The 19,596-nt window shown below is 36.3% G+C and overlaps 2 protein-coding genes across 11 annotated transcripts in view; one reads left to right on the forward strand and one right to left on the reverse strand.

The window, feature by feature from the left end:
• LOC143207821 (myelin regulatory factor homolog 1) overlaps nucleotides 1–14,365 on the forward strand; it is an 88,460-nt gene extending 74,095 nt beyond the window's left edge. For all 5 annotated transcript variants that reach the window (XM_076421630.1, XM_076421627.1, XM_076421626.1 and 2 more), the window contains exon 18: nucleotides 67–14,365. In XM_076421630.1, coding sequence (XP_076277745.1) covers nucleotides 67–141 — 75 coding nt within the window. In that variant the 3' untranslated portion in view covers nucleotides 142–14,365. The remainder of the gene's footprint in view (nucleotides 1–66) is intronic.
• LOC143207819 (agrin-like) overlaps nucleotides 4,746–19,596 on the reverse strand; it is a 580,688-nt gene continuing 565,837 nt past the window's right edge. For 5 of the 6 annotated variants that reach the window (XM_076421623.1, XM_076421620.1, XM_076421622.1 and 2 more), the window contains 6 exons: nucleotides 18,669–19,080; nucleotides 17,782–18,035; nucleotides 17,427–17,520; nucleotides 17,114–17,227; nucleotides 15,926–16,100; nucleotides 4,746–15,157 (listed from right to left, as the gene is read on the reverse strand). In XM_076421623.1, the coding sequence (XP_076277738.1) occupies nucleotides 14,900–15,157; nucleotides 15,926–16,100; nucleotides 17,114–17,227; nucleotides 17,427–17,520; nucleotides 17,782–18,035; nucleotides 18,669–19,080 (1,307 nt within the window). In that variant the 3' untranslated portion in view covers nucleotides 4,746–14,899. The remainder of the gene's footprint in view (nucleotides 15,158–15,925; nucleotides 16,101–17,113; nucleotides 17,228–17,426; nucleotides 17,521–17,781; nucleotides 18,036–18,668; nucleotides 19,081–19,596) is intronic. The other variant, XM_076421621.1, reaches the window with a different exon arrangement.

The following is a 19,596-nucleotide window of genomic DNA, read 5'->3' on the forward strand; positions in this document are numbered from 1 at the left end:
ACATCAGAATTTGAACAAATTATAACGATTGAAATACTGACAGTCAACAAATATGTCTTTTTCCAGAATATTTGTAAAAATAAACACGGCGTCGATTATTCAGAGTACACATTGCACTTTTACCGAGATTGCGACGAGTGAAGAATTTCTTGTAACGGTATCACAATTCACAGCGAGATTCTATGACAAGAGTTTACGCTTACGATCTGAAAGATCGTTGGATCTATTACATACAGCAAGACCTACTCGTGCCTTTGTAACACAACGTATTCCGTCTCTATTTTGTCGAGCTATCAAATTATGCATATAGAGTATGCGTTTGGTAACGTATATTTAGCAAATGGATCTGTAATTGTATTTTATAAAAATGTGTTATTGCAATTTACCATGTAACGTGACAACGATGATAAACAAACGCGATTAGATTTTACAGAATCAAGAAGTAAATATAGCGTAGCAGGACCCGTAGAGAGTTTCGTGGATTATATTGGATATTATAAAATAATACTAAAAGTATGTCATGTAAACGTAGTTGGTGGGTAATAGTAGACATTTCTTGTAACTTTAAACAGAGGATATTCTTAAGGGCCCGTTCAGACACGGCGGAATCCGCGCGTTTTCGACCGCTCGATTTAAACCGCGCGGACCTTATTTACATTAGCGTCTACGTATTCGTTCACACTTGTCCGCGCGGTCGAACAATCAAAAACAAACATCGCGCGGTCGAAAACGCGCGGTTTCCGCTGTGTTTGAACGGGCCCTTACTCTCTTCGCTGGAAACACAGGAGCAATACTTATGTCTTACGCCTTTATTCAATCAGGTTTATGGGTGAGTGCTGTGACACTGTCAAGTGTAAAATATATTGTACAAAGTGAACAGAACTATTTAACGTTAGCCACTAAAATTTTAAAGATTACCAACTGTAAATATTTTCTCGTACAGGAATATCGCCCATCAACTGCAATATACGTAGAGTTAGTGTATTATTTCAATAGTTTTTACACTATTTATACTTGTGTACAAAATATTATCAGACAGGTCTATTGACAGTATATTATCAACAGTAATTTCTATAGTATCGATATTCCAATTAATTCTATTGTGCATCTTCACACTAATTGTAAGCTGTCAGAACCACATTTTATTCTGTATTACCGTAGATTTTACAAGAACAACGTACATAGCGTACCAACGCGACAACAAGTGATACAATCTCGAGTTAATTTAATTGTGTGATCAGCAATCAAACGAACAAAGTCGAAGTGACGTAAAAAATACCACCCCTGTCATTGCTTTGCTATTTTAAAAGAATTTGATTACTGTCGATTATTTCATTTGAAATTTCAACTAATACTTTCCGTAACAAAAGCACTGAACCGAATTCAACGTTTGATTACTTTTTAACCCGATTGATAGCAGACGTTTCTAAAGAAGCTATATTATACATAGAATTTCAAGTTCCTAAAAGGTATTGTATAATAATTATGCAATTTCGTGTATTAGAATTAGGCAGATACATTTTATTTGCACCATATAAATAGTTATTAAATTGCATGTAAGTAGATTACCACTATTATCATTATTATTGTTGCTATCGCTACTATTGTTACTACGATATTGTAATAAGACTATCTCTGCTGTTGTTATCTACTGTCACTATAGATAATGAACGTTCGCGTTAGGTCCTATTTATGATTTTCATTTCGTAGCTTTAAAAAGCTGTGTTATTAAATAATTCACTTTTAAACATAGTCAAAGAGTCTCAAAAATATTTAATATAATATATCGATCACTAGATTGCGAGTTTTATGCATTTATGAGTGTTAATGTATCGAATCTGATTACACGAAACTTGAATTGGCTATAAAGCAACATTTTAGTTGTATTTCCAGTCCAGCTGAACCCTTTTTGAAAATGTAAATGTGGCATATACATATTAGCAATATGACAGAGTTATATTCTTTTGTTGGATAAAATATCATTATATCTTGCTGAAATAATTTGATCCAAATATTAAAACGAAATTGAATGCATTATTGTATTAAATTGTTCACGAACTTTTTATTTATGCGTGAGCCGATATACACAAGATTTTTGCCGTCCATGCGTTTTTTCATAAAGAAGCAATATATACTCTAACTTATAAACAAATATTAATCTATTTACTGATCACATATTACGATCCACGCGTGAAAGTTTTCGCGCGCGTGAGCATCGTGTATAAAAATCTGTTAACGAGCTATTGTACAATAACACGTAACACAAGTGAAAGTATATAACGTAACTATTATGGCGTTAGTCTGCGTTATATCACGTAGAATAACTAGAGTTATTTTTAATCAATAATTTAGCGAAAATTTGGAAAAATAGCATAGCTACACATCCAACATCTTTCTTGTTTAATATAATATACACAGGTATGTCAACAATGGGGAAGTTGTGAGAATAATATTCTTTTACAGTTTCTTCGCATTAATATTATTGTAATTTGCTATAATATCTACGATTAATGTATATAAAAAATTTAAATATTAATATATATATATAATATATATTGTTGATATAGGATACCCTGTATATTATATTACAGTAATATTAATCTTGTATGTATCGTTTATAGTTACAGAATCCGATTGAATCAGTTCTGTACAACACTCTTGCGAATTGGTACCAGCGTTATGTATTTAATTTACGTGGTTATAGCGTTCTTTTAGGAAATTCAACGTACTCAGACATTTGTATATTTTTCATTGTCATCGTATCGTCGTCAGATCAATTATTACGGTTTGTTATTGTTTTATATTTTAATGTATTATATTAATTTCGACTCTCGTAATCTCGATTGAAAATCATCGTATTATCTGTACACTTTGAATCATTCATTCATCACAATGAGAATTAGTTAACATTATTTTATAATTGTGAGAGAAAGAGAGAGAGAGAGGGAGAGAGTGTGTGTGTGTGTATGTGCGTGTATGGTGATTGCGGGGCTACCTAACGCACAATTAGCAAAAGTGTCATAACGTCAAAACGAAAATGTGAGTTTCTATTGTCGAGCTTGAACTTTCTGTCCGAAATCGAACGGAAGTATTCGCCTTTTATCTTAAAGACACTTTAGAGGTGGATGGATTTACGTGTTAGATAGAAAAGAAATTTCTGTGTCAATGTAAACGACATAATCGGTATTGTTTAGATAGCGCTAGTAAGATTTGTACATACACTGTAGCGTAGTGAAATGATTGCAGTAACTAGACGTAAGGGAATTGAAGTCATATATATATTTATCACATCATTGCACCGACGGTAACGAGTCGAATAAATTAATTGCTCGTCGCAACGCAATTTTCTAATGATACTGTACATGCATTAAACATCTTTTCATCATCGCCGAGCAGATGAACTAATTAGAAGAAGATGCATGCTTTATTCACTTCAGTTGCAATATTATTGTGTTATCAAAGCGATATTATAAATTTATTTTTTGTTGACCTCTCTTCATTGTCATTTTAATTAGACAGTGGAAATTCGAACGAATTCGACGAATACAACATTACGAATATGAATAACGTATGAATAACGATCGATTCGCTAGCTTCATTACGGTTTTGTTTCGATGACACGATTTCTTTCTTTTCTACTGCTACCGTACACGTTTATCGTTTTCTTAATGCGGAGAGCCTTCCGTGCTTGAATCCCGGGCATCGGATAGTACTATATTATGTATATTTGAACAAATCAGCATGTACATGTTATATTCACATATTTATGAAGGTATTGTTAAGACAAATGCATATAAATACATATACGACAACAAACTTGTATTTGTAGGAAAATAAAGATATTGCTCCGAAAAGAGTGAGTATCCCACTTTTAAAGTTACAGTAAAGTCCCAAGTCTAAGTCAATTCTCGGTTCTGTGTTGTGACATAGATCAGGATCGGATACTAAGAGAGGCCTCGGTCGCCGAGAAGTGTAAACATAAATAATCCAATAGCAAAACTTATTTATTTTTCATTATTTTTCTATGGGACTTTCGCCAACAAAAATTATATCAAATACGATATAATTCCGATGATATTTACTTGTGTAATGAACGATGAGAGTTTTGGATGCGAAGAAGGACAGCGTCGCTGAGAGACAAAAGAAAGAGTCGCGGAGAGTCGCAGAGTACCGACACGGTTCAAAGGCTTTTCCATACGCTATTCTTCTTTACGTCCGAAACTTTCATCGTTTATTACAGGACTTTATAGTAAATTGAGTATATGAATTTCAAAATTGTTGAAAAATTAAAAATATCAATATATAATTCCTCCCCTATTAAAATCATTACGAGAAGAAATAACATTTAATTAAGTTTCTATTTCTTGCAATCGATGCAGACAGTTTTTATTTTATAAATATCATCGGAATTATATCATATTTGGTACCAATTCTCATTAGAAAAGTGCCACGAGTATGTTGGTCAAAGTCCCATAAAAAAATAATGAAAAATAAAGAAGTTTTGTAATTGGATTAGTAGTGGTTAACACCGATATATCCGACCCGGTATTGGATTACGTGGTTTGTACTACTCGGCGATCGAGGCAGCTTGAGCTTCTTGGCCCCTCGCGGAGTATGCCCCTCGCGGAGTATGCCCCTCAGTGGAAGGGGTACACGATCTGACTTAGAACCGGTCTCCTCCGTCGGACTTAGAATGGGAGTTTACTCTATTAGTGAAACAGGGATTGCTGAAGGAAACGCAAGACTCAAGATAATCGCATAATTTATATTTGTATATACAGTCACTTTACAACGCGTACTTTATAGTTATACATTGTAGCTCACAAATACTTTAGGTCAGTGAACGGCGAGTGGTCGCAGTAAAGACGGTATCAAAGTAAAAAAACTAATTCAGATGATCGCTCTGGTGACAAACAATGACACGGAAAGTGTCGTCTTAACGGAAGTCTCAGCGATTCGTTTCCTCTGATCGAGCATGCGGTCTCGTCGCTGGAAAGCGACCAATTTTATTTTTTGTTAGATCGTCGAGCTTCACCCCGGCAGAACAATCGTCTTAGAACCGGTAGAACAGTTATCTAGGTTGGCAGTAATTATCAGGCATGGAATTGGATCGTCGCTCGTTTCCTTATTTTACCAATATAGTATCATCGTTTAGAGTTTAGGTGAACCGTAGCCGTAACGGAATTAACCGGTTAAGGTCACTTGTTCTATCGCGGGCCTCCACTTCCGCTTACTGCACACCAAACAACTTTTTCCAGTGATTCGTTCAATATTAAATTAGTACTATTAACCCCTTAAGCCAGGAGGATTGACGTTTCTGATTTATTATTAATAGGCTGCGGATTTTATGCATTCACGACAAAAATGAGTAGGTGTAATTCAAAACAGTAAAAAGACTAAAAGAGTTTAACAGTGCCGATGTACTATTTTTAACATATAAAAATTATTGCGGAATATAAATTTTTACTTAGCTCCCCTGTAGCTTGCAATTGATGTATAAACATTCTATTTTGCATAAAGATCCGCAGCATATTAATAATACATTAAAGACCCTATAAAGCAACAAAAATATCGAATGAATTAGAGAAATTCGTCCCCTAGTTAAGGGGTTAACGAAGAGCACTAAATCTGGGTTAAATGTATACTCCATTGTTTATTAGTAGACTTCAGATTTTTATGCAGTTATAGCAAAAATGTGGTGTGCTTAAATATAAAACTGTGAGGACGTTAGAAAAATGATATTTTCACATTAATTATCGACTTAAAACTATTAGAAGAAAAAATGTGTTTTCATTAAACTCCTGTCTCTTACAATAGAGTTGGTCAATTTTCATTTTGCATAAAAAAAATTGACAGTCTATTTATTAGATGTCACTATATATTTAAATTTCAATTGCAATTAATGATTAAAGAATGCTATTCGTCGAGTGTGATTTTCTTTATATGAAGATTGATTTTCACGAGAATATTATGGAATACGGAATTTCGTGTGCAGTGAAGTGGAACCACATACGATAGATCTATGTTACTTATTGCTATGCTGGAGGATCAACGACCTTAATCAGCCATTAATTCCACTTCGACTGCAGTCGTCCATTTGGACATTACATTGGAGTTTCAATAGCTGCTTTTACATTCTTAAGCAAGCAGGATAACGTCTTTATTGGTTTATTCATTATTCTATACCGTTCCGTCGAATACACGTGGTACATTTCACTTGTAGGATAATATAGGTACTTATCGGTGCGGGTACGCTAACGTTACACCGATGGTCGTTCATGCAAGAAGCATGATGTATAATGTATAAACATCGTTACTTTTCGATCGGGAATGCAAAAGAGATGCCAGACAAAATTAACAACGGTTTTTCAACATTACTTACAATATTCTTGTAGGGTAAATTTTAATTGGAAGCACACTGGTGCATAAACGAATATGCACAGGCTATTAGTAAAGTAATTGAATAAATATTTATCATTTTGCTAACATGAGAGAAATTGTAGTAGGTAGTTTCATAAATAACTTTGCTTCTCCTGTTAAAGAACAAAGAGAGGAAACGGAAATGAATTATTAACATTGCAATAAAAACAGAAACACTTGTACATAAATTACATTGAACCCAAAGTTGTTTTAAAAAGTTACACTCTAACTTAACAACATTTTGGTGAGTCATTTTTGAAATCTTCAGTAGTACACATCAGTGAGAAGCAAAAATTTCATCACGAATTATTCGAGCATAAGTCAATGGAGAAATTTTGTTGAAATTTTTTATTTGATCGCTACAATCTATGAAATGTATATTTTCGCGAAACAGCCTACAGCATGTATCAGTTGATTGGAAAATTCAATGGTTAAATTTTAAAGAATACAGCTTTCTTAATCAATCATATGTATAGTGACCATTCTTTTCTACAATTAGAAAAGAATATATATATACTATACTGTATAATTATTTTTTTTACAATCCGCTGTGCGGTATAGTTCGCGACATGCATGAAAATCGGGCACGAATTTATGCAATCATCTAATATAATAAAAACGGCACTTTTCGTACGCGTTCGCAGCGTGGTTAAAACTTGGAACACAATTTCGCATAAAGCATAACGATCGATCGAAGCAACGCTTCTGTTAGGCTTGCCGATGGTACCCGCACCTGTTTCGCAAATTTCGCGGAATCGTTTTCGCCTCTCGTTCCCGAAGTTACTGGCCGTAAGTTCGTCTCGATATGTTGAACAATAAGATTCCATTAGAGGATAGAAAAAAGGTCGCAACTTGAAAGTTAGGATATGTGAACGATATTGCTCGCGATCATTCTTTCGGATTTGCTCTCCCACCGTTTACCAAATGAGGAACACTTTTACGCAACGTTACACAGTCGTGACTATGGTCGTCCGAGGACGAACGATTCTCTCGAGCTTCCTCGAGGGCTCCGTCGAGCGCAATAAATCGATAGATATGACGAAGATATGATCCGTTTCGGTTACAATAAAAAACGATTTATCAAAAACGTTCGTGCAGGCGTGCCCTTCGAATCGAACGAACGCAATAAAACGATGCTTACAGTGTGTCCGGGTCCGAACTCGAAAACGCTTGCATGACTCTTCGTGGTAATGGCGAAGTTTCGATCATGGAAATCATGCGAACGACTCGGTCGAACGTTTCCATACTGAAATTCTCTTAAATATACGCCAACTAACACATTCGCTGTCGCTGACGTATTATTTTCTCCCTTCAGAAGCCATACCCTTCAGCGTTCTTGTACTCGAATGAAAATGTACCAAAACGAGAATCAATTAACCTCTCGACAGTCAATGGAAAATAATTAACACGTTCGCTACCACCGTCACACATATGCGACGTTCACGATCTCCTAGATTACATAAAACCAGTTAAATTAATTTTTTAACACAGTCAGACCGGGTCGTTTCTAACACAGATGGTTACAGAATTACATTACTTCAAAGAAACTGTTACAACGTTTTAATCAATGTTTAACTCTCGAAACATGTGTCATAACTAGACAGCGGATTTTACGCATTTATGATAAAAATGAGTAGGTGTAATTTAAAACAATAAACTAGTTTTAAAACAGTAAAATATTAGGAGAATTAAAAAATTCAGTTATACAATTTTCAACCTATTAAACATATTAAGAAAGAAAATAAACTTCTATTTCATTCCAGTTTGTTGCAAATCAGATAGAAAGTTTTTATTTCGCATAACATATCTCGAGATAAAATAAATCATTTGTAACATTATATCCATTTATTTCGAGTCTGAAGAATTTAAAGAATGTGTGATTTTTCACTGTCGTCCGTTCTAGGGGTGAATCTACACCTCCGGATCGGCGGACATTTTCAAAAGAAACTTTCCGCAGAATTGTTTACAACAAAAGAAATTGTTTTTAAAGTTTCTTTTTTACATCATCACCAACTCATCGAGAACAAAAGAAGATTGAAAGGAATCATAGGTCGAAAACAAATGGTTATTGAAGTATAGGCTGTAAAAGTTTTTGCGAAATTGTATTGTGTCGAGTTGTAAGTATAGACCAGGCAGTTCCAACGAGTAGCTCCGGAGCTATTCGAGGCACCTTCCCCGCTTAGGTTCTTCCCCCACTCTTAGACTTCATCGTTATAATGTATAGTAGTGGGAAGCTCCCTATACTTTATATTATGTAGTATTTCATAATGCAGGATTAATATTTTTATAACAATGAATATAAGGTTTCCTTTCATATTTTGCAACTTTTAATTTACTTTTAATTTTCCCTTTAAATTACGTTTGTCTCGTGGCACGCGCACGATTATGTTCTGTCTCATCGACATCGACACGGTCAGGTGGACTGTGGTAGTATCAATTTTTGCGGAACTTTAACAGTTTATATCTCGAATACAAATGGTTATTTGTATGCAACATATCGCATCCTTGCGACAAAGGTGACAGAAGTCAAAAAATTACGTTTTTAAGAAACAGCGAGAAGTGTTGAAGTAAAGGAAACTTAACAATTTCTTTTGCGGCAAGTTTCTTTTGCAAATGTGTTCACGGTTCCAAACGTGTAGATTCACTAGCACGGATGACCATTAATTTTTATACACCCTGTACTTAATAACGATGAAGATAAACTGCGAAACAAATGGTGCCTAGCGAACGTGTTAAATAATAATCGAATAGCGGTAGAATGTTCACATTGAAAAACGATTACTAATTATAAGTTCAACGATGATTCAGCGTTTAATAAATTAATGTTAATACTACGGTGTCTCGGAGCGATATATTTAAGAAAGGAAGACGGACGTCATCGCTGACTCGATCGAATAACATTGTTGTAATATTTAATAGTGGATGAAGAGATAAAACAACTATAATTTAGTACATCAGTCATCTTGTAAATAAACCTTGAGTTTCTTCTTATCTTTAATCGTTCTTATCGTGTACAAATATAACATATTCGTGATTATATTGGTAATAGTAAAATTTTTATAAACGTTAAAAACGAACAGGCAGTTACGAAAAAGATATTTTAAAAAATTGATCGAATTATCTTCGCCTTAGCTCTTGGTAATCGGCTTTCGAGTTATTTGACACAGCTTCCAATTCGAATGAGTTACAAAAATCAGCGGCTGCGAAGGTATTAACAACAAATCGACTTTTATAGTATAAAAGATCATGCGTGTCGAGGATATGTATCGTGTCCGCACTTAAACTCTAATTATGCAGGAGTGCGCTCAAAATGATCTTAGAATTACAGTAAGCTCCGGATTAGTTCTCAGTTCGGATTAGTGCAACGACTTCGCCCCGGATTAGTGACAACACTGCCTCTCTTTGTCTCTTTCTTTTGGATCTCTAAATCTCGTGGATTTCTCTATATTATCAGTCTCAATATAATGACGACAATACACTCCCCGGTTACCGATGGCCCGACCTCATTGCACTAATCCATGCCTTACTGTACTTACTTCATCGCCGATCTCTTACGTCTACGAAACATTTATTTATTTAGTTTAGTTTATTTTTACAGAGTAAATGATTCGGTGACTGAGCCGGAAAGGTTCGACGAACGTGAAATCGCGATCCTCGACAGTGAACTCGATAATTAACACTTTGCCTGCCATGTCAATCACGTTGTATATTGCACAGACAATCTGGTCTGACAATAAAAATTAATATTTAGAAAGAAGTCCACTAGGGAATTTATCCGCCTAATAGTTGTGTCATTTTAACAGAGAAAGATTACAAGTACGCTTAGTAACTTAGTACGCCTCTGGCAGTGAAATGAACACTATCAAAGATTGTCTGGGTTAGGTATCATCAAGGCAAACATTGAAAACCTGTCAATAAAACGAAATACTTTATTTTTATATTATTATTAGACTGCGGATGTTTATGCAATTTTCCAATTTTTATAGACAAATTTTAAGATTGTGCAATGAAATAAAATCCTACTTTTAATGGGAACACTCTTTGTAGATCCAAAGCAAATAAAAATAGTACTTAATCCTCTCGAATTTTATATTCTAGCATTCTTTGAAAATTTCCATAAGCCATAAATACATAAAGATCCGAAGTCTAATTATTATGAATAGTTGGCAACCTGTAGGACGTGTGTTGCTTATCACTGCCTTATGCAATTTTCATTTCCTTAATTCAGTAATATATCATACAGTTTTTCATTGATATATCAATTTTACTTAATTGGAGTATTCTGATATGAAGTATTGGGTTGGCAAATAAGTTCGTTCGGTTTTTGTGATTTATTTCAATGTAAAAAACCAATATTTTTTTCTGGAGACTGATATGGCAGCAAAAGTGTTAATTTTACAATGAACTTAGGCTTCTGGTTCAACGCTACGTTCGACGCGGTTGATTAGCAGAGGGAAGAACACGTTGACAGAGACAACTTCTTCGTTTTATTGACGCGTGACGGGAAACTGAATGTGAGAAGGCCGTCGTGGCGACGGATTCGATGAACATTTACGATTAATTAGGTCGTCCTGGCAAGTTATTTAGGTCCAATGTATGCACGTGTGCGCGCGGAGTATACACTAAACGACAATTAATTCGTAGATTAGCGCGTTAGATTTATTTACAGGTGTACACGGTGTTACGTTGTTTGCGGCGCAACTGACGAAGAGTGGTAATCCTTGAAAAATATAAATCAAAAATTTGAAAACGGATCTGTTAACCACATTTGTAGCTCAACTCAATATAGTTCACCAAGGAAAATACAAATTCGATTTTCTCATAACAGAATTGGCATTTATCTGAAATAATGGCGACTGATGGTTGCTCAAGCAAAGATTCATAACATTATTTCCATATTAAATTTTAAAATGATGATTATTAAACGTTGTTAATAAAAGTTGACGTGTAGATATTATTAATAGACAGTAAAATATAATAATCGATAGTCGACATTTTAAAAAATGATTTGCTTTTGCACAGATCTTACCCTAAACTTTTGACTCATTTTTTTCGTGAATGATCATCTCTTTTATCAATTATACCACCGACAATGGATCACCATGTTATACGTTGTGCAATTGTTTTCCGTTTTCATGCATGCTTTCGTACAGACACTCCCTAGTGATCATCCGATTGCACGCAAACGATTATTATATAGAGCGTGATCGAGTTACCCGAGCAGGGCGAAATGTCTCGTCAACGATTAATGACAAAATTGTTTCGAACAGAACAATTTTTGTAGGAACGATTATTTTCGTGCTTTTAATCGCTCGCGAGCCATTTATCTGTTCTTAGGTGATCGAAGCACGCCCGTTGCAGGTTAATTATATTTTCTGCCGACAGTCCGAGGATCGAATCGTTTCCCACGATTGTTAACGGTCTCTGGCGCAAAACAGAGACGACAGACTAGAAGTTATCATTAAAGGTGAATTCAATACCAAATAAATAGAGTATTTATTATATGGATACTTTAAGCTTATTTAACTGTTAACGAGTGGTTTAGAACTATAGACCTAAATTGTTGAAGAGCAGTCTTCGGGACTAAGAAAAATATAAGTGTGCGGTAAACGGATTGAATAAATATTAAAGTTAGTAATTACTCTTGTTTCAGGAATTTATAATATTATAAACAGTAATACTTTCCCATTTGATTAAATAAAAAATGAGTAATCCGATCATTGTTTGGAGATTAGAAGATAACGTTTAAGGTCCTGTATAATTGAATTCAGTCCATTTTAAGTTCGTTTTTACAATTATTCTTACATTGTTTATTAACTGATAAAATATGTGTCTGACCTATTCAGATTCAACAGTTTCTTACTCTAACGATAAATAATGAAATTTCGAATTTATCTCTAGTTTAATCAAATTGTATGTACTTATAATTCTTTTAGCGAATCTATAAAATAATGATCTTACATTAAAACATCCGTAATTTGATTATTACATTATAAAAATCTTAAGACCACCTATATAAAAATAAGAAAACAAAGACTTCTAAATAATACAGATAGTTCGATTCAGCTTAAATGTGAAGATCGCCAGTTAAATAAATATGATAAAAATGCTGACTTGAAATTACATTCAAACATAAACGACAGATATCACCCGTCTTGCCCGCTAGAACATATGAAGATCGCGATTATCCTATCGGGGAAACGATTTGACGCTATTATCCGCCATTGTTGCGTGCTGCTGCTCGCATTTCGTCAACTATAGCTTGCTTATGCTTGAATCGATCGCGGTGTGTTCCGTGAACCCTGCATTAAGAAGAAATTTATGGTGACGATCGTTAGGCGGTCCGATATTATTATAGCATTCGTTTTCAGCAACGTGTACACTAGCATCGCACGGCTAACACTCGCAACAAGTCGCTGACACGTGTTGCAAACAAATTTTCGCACGTTCGTTCGCGCTCGGTGCGAATATCGATAGAACTCTCAGCGTAACTGAGATCCCGTACGTATTACTTTCCATTTGCACATTGGATGCATTGATATCTGTAAGAGGACGCAGACAATCGCAAAAGTCTGCACACACTGATCAAATTTCAAACATTTCAAACGGAGAAGCGCTCTTTAACGTTTTATAAACATCGATTCATGGCTGTACATAAATTGTAGTAAATTTAACACGTAATTTTCAGGTAATAATTAGACTGCGGATCTTTATGCAAAATAAAAATGTATTGCATTGATTGTGGGAAGCAGGAATAACAGAAAAATTGATTTCATTCCTTAACGACTTTGTTACATTAAAAGTAACATAACAACGTTCTTGAATTTTTAAAATCTTTTACTGCTTTATATTTCACCCAATCAATTTCTTCATAAATGCATACAGATCCGAAGTCTAGTAATAGTTATAAGAAATATCGTCGTCTGTTTAAGATATGTGCAATTTTAATCAGTACGCTAATGCGTATGTACATTTTGCAAAATTTGTGTGACTGAAATATTTGAAACGTGTCAGTGATACCAGACAGAGTTTACTCTCAGGTTCAGTATCGTGGTTCAGTGTACACGTAGCATGAATGTTTCGCGGATTGTCGAACGGAAATGGAGTATCTTTGAGGCCTGGAGGGTCTGCGATGCTTCGCCATTCGAAAAGAATCGGGGAAGAGCATCGCAAACCGTTTAATTCTCCGTGTACCCTACGTAGAATTCGTTCGCGGTGTCCATTACATGGAATGTAATCTGTATAGTGGTATGTATATATATATATATTTATATTCATTATTTATATATATTTATATTTATATTCATATTTATATTTATATTATAATATATCTATTCTTTTGCGCATTTGTAAAAAGCCTTGCCTGTCTAGAAACAACGTTGTACGGTGTGTCTGTTTCTCGTATATATTGATTTGCGTGTGTACGTATAGACGCGTGTGTGTCGTGTGTAGGTCTTTTCATTTAATTCACTTCGTTTTCTCTACTGGCATAAATCAACAAGTCCTTTAAAATACATTCCTCTATTCTGATAATCCACGATCGTTAAATCTCTCTACCGAAACACTCAAACATAACACCGATTTATCGCTTCGTATTTTTTTCCATTTTTAATATTTCCCGTTTAGTACCACCCCCGCCATTCGGCCGCGTCTGCGTTTCCCGCGGCGTCCACCATTTTTACTTTACTCTCCCATTTTTTTTCCGTTTTTTTTTTCATCTTTTTAGTCAGTCTTGGCATCGTAAAACATTTATAGGTGCTTCGATATATCATTAACTTACAGAGTAACGACTAACGATTACCGGATAAGTTTTTCCCCGTTCGAATCTTTCTTTCGTTTTCGTTCGTTCCACCCACCCCCGCCATTGTCCGTTTTGTGCTGACTCTCAGTTCTCGCTTTGACCCCCCTCCCCGTTACACGTATACGCGTTAAATTCATACATACATACATATAGTATATACTCATATGTATATTTAATCTCGTCGCCTTAAAAATATATTATTGTCCTTCGATGAGAACGTAGCATTTAACGCGATGCTCCATTATTATACGTTTCTCCTCTTCGTCCCCTCCTTCTCGAGAACGAACGTGGCGCCTCGTCCGCTTCTTCTACACTATACCTCGAACGAAAATAAATATCCTTCCCCCATGGCACGATTCATCGTTCACTTGGTAGTTCCCTTTCGCACGACTTTGGCAGGAATCACGTGTCCACCGTAATCGTCCCCGAGTTCCGCCAACGTTCGCCATCTTGTTTCCTTTCCCCGATCCTCCGAGTCTAGGACCTAGGCTAGTGGTTCGTTTCGTTTCCCATTCCTCCCCCACCCCGGTCTGTCAGAAACGAACATCCTCAAAGGATTTCCTTTGCGTTCATGTTTTTAGGCTGGTGCTAACTCGTCGAGGACAAAGACGCCGTCCAGTCGACAAGCGTGGCCAGGGGCGACGTCACGTTGACGATCGTCGTTTCCGGGGTTCGTTATCATACGTCGTTGTCGTGACAGTGCTCGATCTTCCGCCTAGCAAGCTGAAGCCGCCGTTTGTCCACCACGAAGTCCGACACGCAGCCCTTGATGCCACGGTGACCGGGCTTGCCGCCGACGAACAGCTTGCCGTTCGTTGTCAACAAGGTTGCCTCCGTCGACATCTTCACCGGTGCCGAGTCGTCGATCTGGATCATCATCGCCCGACGTCTCCGAGATGCCCGGACGTGGTGGAACATACCGTCGTCCACTCGTTCCTGAAACGTAGATCGGGTTCAGCAAGATTTCTATATTGATCTCTTTCAATCATTAGATTTTCGCTTTTCCCACCACCCCTCAATTTTAGCACCTGTTAAGGGAGTACACCCGTTTTTCCACGATTGCAAGGGTGCGGGTTTTTTATTTCTCGATAATGCAAAGATCGGGGTTTTCAGTAGTCGAAAGCGCTAGATAAAAGATTAATCTAGGCCGCCATCGTCCCCAACACTAAACCTATCATCACCGGTCAAAATGACTGGTTCCAGATTTTTTTTATTTTTTTATATTGATCTCCTTCAATCATTAGATTTTCGCTTTGCCCACCACCCCTCAATTTTAGCACCTGTTAAGGGGGTACACCCGTTTTTCCACGATTGCAAGGGTGTGGGTTTTTTATTTCTCGACAATGCAAAGATCGGGGTTTTCAGTAGTCGAAAGCGCTAGATAAAAGATCAATCTAGGCCGCCATCGTCCTCAACACTAAACCTACCATCACCGGTCAGAATGACCGGTTCCAGATTTTTTATTTTACGATTATTGATATAATAAAAATAATTTCATAAGAAAAGATTGTATAGATATATTTAGTGGAGCACATATTACAATAGGAGCTGCACAAAGTTTAAATAAAATCAATCTTGTCATTTTTATAAGGAAACATGTACCAGTTACTTTTAAGGCTCGGTAGGTTTAGTGTTAAACTTGGATAATTTCATTAATACAAGAATAAAACTTGTATTCCAAGAGTACAATATAAGAATACGAACCCTGCTTCTCAGAGATATAGCCTCGGTCTTGCTCTTGTACACGAGAACCACTTGGCCACCGTGCAACGACAGCATAAGGTGTTCAACTTTTCCTCTTCCGATCCAGGCGATCAAACCATCCGGATGCGTCGTTCTCAGTCTCATTTCGAACTTGTTCGATTGCTGTCCTCTGCGTCTAAAACGTAATTCGATATTAGTCGGTGAATCTCAGTCGAGACACTCGACACTGATCTACTGTGCCATAGGGACGTGAATGTTACACATACAGGCAAGCATTATAAGAAAATTAAGTGAAAAATACTTCTTACTGTCAACCCTTCAAATCTGTTTAGTCCATCCGACAAAACATTCTAATGTTTCGAACTTAGTTTTCATTTCCTTGTGGATCAAATGTTAAAGATAAGACCACATCTTTTTAGTATTTTGATTAACTAGGTTTTATACAATTTGAATAGAAATTGCATAAATTAAAGATGCAAATAAGTTACTGACTACGCATCTGATCATTGATCTATAATATCAAATTCAGGAAAGAAGTCTATTTTATTACAACAGTCAAACGTAGACTGCGGATCTTTAATCATTTATAGTAAAATTGAGTAGATGAAATTCAGAATTGTTCCTCTATTATAATCATTAAGGGATGAAATAACATTCAATTTAGATTCTATTTGTTGCAATTGATGCAGACAATTTTTACGTTGCATAAAGATCCGCGGTCTAGTCAAACATTTAATATTTTAATTTTTATAATCTGCTAAAGATTCATTCATCATAGAGATAAGTAGATTCAGATTCAATCAAATATGAAAATTATTTTGTTGATTATATACTTACATATATACATACATATTTATTTACTTTGGACTTTTGTTTGTTTATTTACTTTGATTACTACTGGAGAACTCTGAAGTATAGCTTGGAGTATAGCATAACTGGAGTATGAAATGATTTTTTGCAAAATATGAAATTGATTTGATACATGTTTTGACAAATTTGATAAAGATTGAAACTGATTTTCGCAAGAATCATTTGGAAAGTTTTGAATGCTCAGATTGGAAGAGCATCTGTTTCGTAGTCTACTTAAAAACAGCTAGGACGATGCACGTGACAATACACGGGGATAAAAGGGAAATCCGCTATTCCCCATCAACGAGTACACCACAGCTATTCTTCCTAGAAACTTACTCCGTGTAATCGTAACTGTCGTACTCGTAGTCGACGTCCTCCTCCAAGTCGTAGTCGGAGTCGGAGTAGGACTCCTCAAAGTACTCGCCGAGGGTAGTGTTAGTCGAGTTAGTACTAGTTGGTGTTACACAATCAGAAGGTTAGTGATACTTTCGTTCGTAAGGATCTAATTAGTTCTACCGTTTTACTAAATGTTTATCGGACATCCTAACTCGGTGCCCCTAATTCGGAATACCTCAAAAAGGTGTGCTGCGGTGGTCTAGGAATATATGATAGAAATCTCGGATAAGAAAATATGCCTGCATCGCTTTACCTTCTTCCGTTCCGGTGTTTAAACTGCAGGAAGTTGTCGCCCTTGAAGCGGACAGGCCTCTCGACCAACTCGGTGGATGTGTCGTAACCCATGACTGGAAAAATCGATATTATCACTATTGTTGCAACGAAAATCAATAATCAATAATCATAACAATTATATTTCATATTGGGTTAGTAAGAAAGTAATTTTTCGTCAAGCAATAAACTTTAATGAATAAGATATTTTCCATTTTGTTCGATGATCTTTTGCCAAAAAGAATAAATGCGAAAATTCTTGCCAACCCAATATTTTTTATTTCATACATTGATTGCCAAAGGAGGAAAGAGGTGTTACGAGTAGACGATAAACTTACAGAATTCACAGTGGAGGCCATTATAGCCGCTAGCACACTTGCACAGATAACTATTGAGAAGAGGTAAACACACTCCACCATTGTGACAAGGATTCTCGTTACTCCGACACGGCAAGCCGTCGTACAGTTCTGTGTTGTGTTGAGTAACGTTCACTGCTAAATTTTGGTACGTCTTCCCGTTCACCATCAACCTTTGCACTGCGCCGTCTAATCCTGTCCAGGCACCTGCTAGCCGATGAACCTCTCGCCAATGTCTGTAACACAATCATTTTTCATGGAACATACGCTCAACATTAGCTTTATTCTTAATTTGTCTGCATACGCGTCTATGTTCACTCTTCTACATTTTATAATTACAATAAGCAAATAATATTTTACAGAGTATACAGAATATACTGGATGATTGCAAAGGATCAGTTTCTAAGAAAAACCAGGCAGTTCTTACGAAAAAGGAATTCAGCAGAATGTTCAAAACGTGTCTTCTATTTCTGACCTTTTATGACCTTGAAGTTCATTGTGTCGTTCACGAATGAATTTGTTTCGACGTACACTTTCATGTGATATAAAAAAATACATAGGATTCCATTTAAAAAATTAAATTAAATTTTTTTAAATATACAAATTACGTTGCTTGTGAAAAATTACTTTTTCCTCTTTCATTTTTTTCTAATATTTGTTATTTGCATGAGAAACTCTGGCTAGTGTGCGTGTACGTCAGTGTTCCGTATTTTATTATAAAATCTGGCAGGAAGTTTTGCAGTCGTCCAACAGTTCTCGTCTCGAACATCGCGCAGAGGGTCGAGTAACATCCCTCGTGACCGTTCAAAGCGTAATCTATTGGAGTGGCCGGCCAGGTCTAAGAGCGTGTGATTCATTTTCGAACGTACTTGACGCCGCCGACGTAAAGCGGCATTTCCAAATTCAGCTCTGTCAAAGGACTCCCTGACAGTCCTCTGGCGACTGTGCCATCATCCAATTGGAGAACACCCTCTCTGCCGAGTCTGCTGATTCGAACGCAATGCCAGGTGTCGAGGGTAACAGTGTCCGGTGAGGTGATATTGGCGATGCCGCTGCCAAGATTGAATCTGAACTCCAATTTCCCATGGATCAGATTCAGACTAATGAAATCACCCCGGCCGTTGTTCAGTTGGCCATTGTAAAGCAGCAAACCGTCCGGGGCGTGCGTGAGGAACCACAGCTCGATGGAGAACGCTTTCGCTACACCGTCCAGGCACGGCAGCTCCAGGAAACCGTCTCCAGACATTTCGGGTATTAACAGTTCTGTCAGCTCCGCGTCCACTGTAATCAATTTCAGGATCCTTACGTTAACGAGCTGCGTGGGATACTCGATTAACACTAAACCTACCACGAGGGGTCAAATGACCCATTTTGGACTTCTTAATCGACACAATTATTGAAATTAATAAATATATTTTTTGAACTCCAGTATATATTATAGTAAAAAAATCGCACAAAATATATAAATAAATTTAATCTTGTTCTTTTTATGACACTGTACACATCAGTCACTTTTGATGGTCGGTAGGTTTAGTGTTAAGGAAGCGGCCATCTGTTTTTCTCAGAATCTACTGAGGCTATCCACTTCAAATTTTTGAAGCAACTAGTGCCACACTTGGCCTGCGTTTTAGTCAAACAGTTTTGCACTTCTACTAGATGATTGCATAAGTTCGTGCCCGATTTGAAAATAAAATTCAATGGTTACATTTGAAAGAATACAGCTTTATTAATCAATTATATAGTTGCCATTTTTTTCTACAATTAGAAAAGAATGGTGAGTATATAATTTTCTTTTTG

This window comes from Lasioglossum baleicum, chromosome 4 (genome assembly GCF_051020765.1).
Source record: "Lasioglossum baleicum chromosome 4, iyLasBale1, whole genome shotgun sequence".
Classification (NCBI taxonomy): Eukaryota; Metazoa; Arthropoda; class Insecta; order Hymenoptera; family Halictidae; genus Lasioglossum; species Lasioglossum baleicum.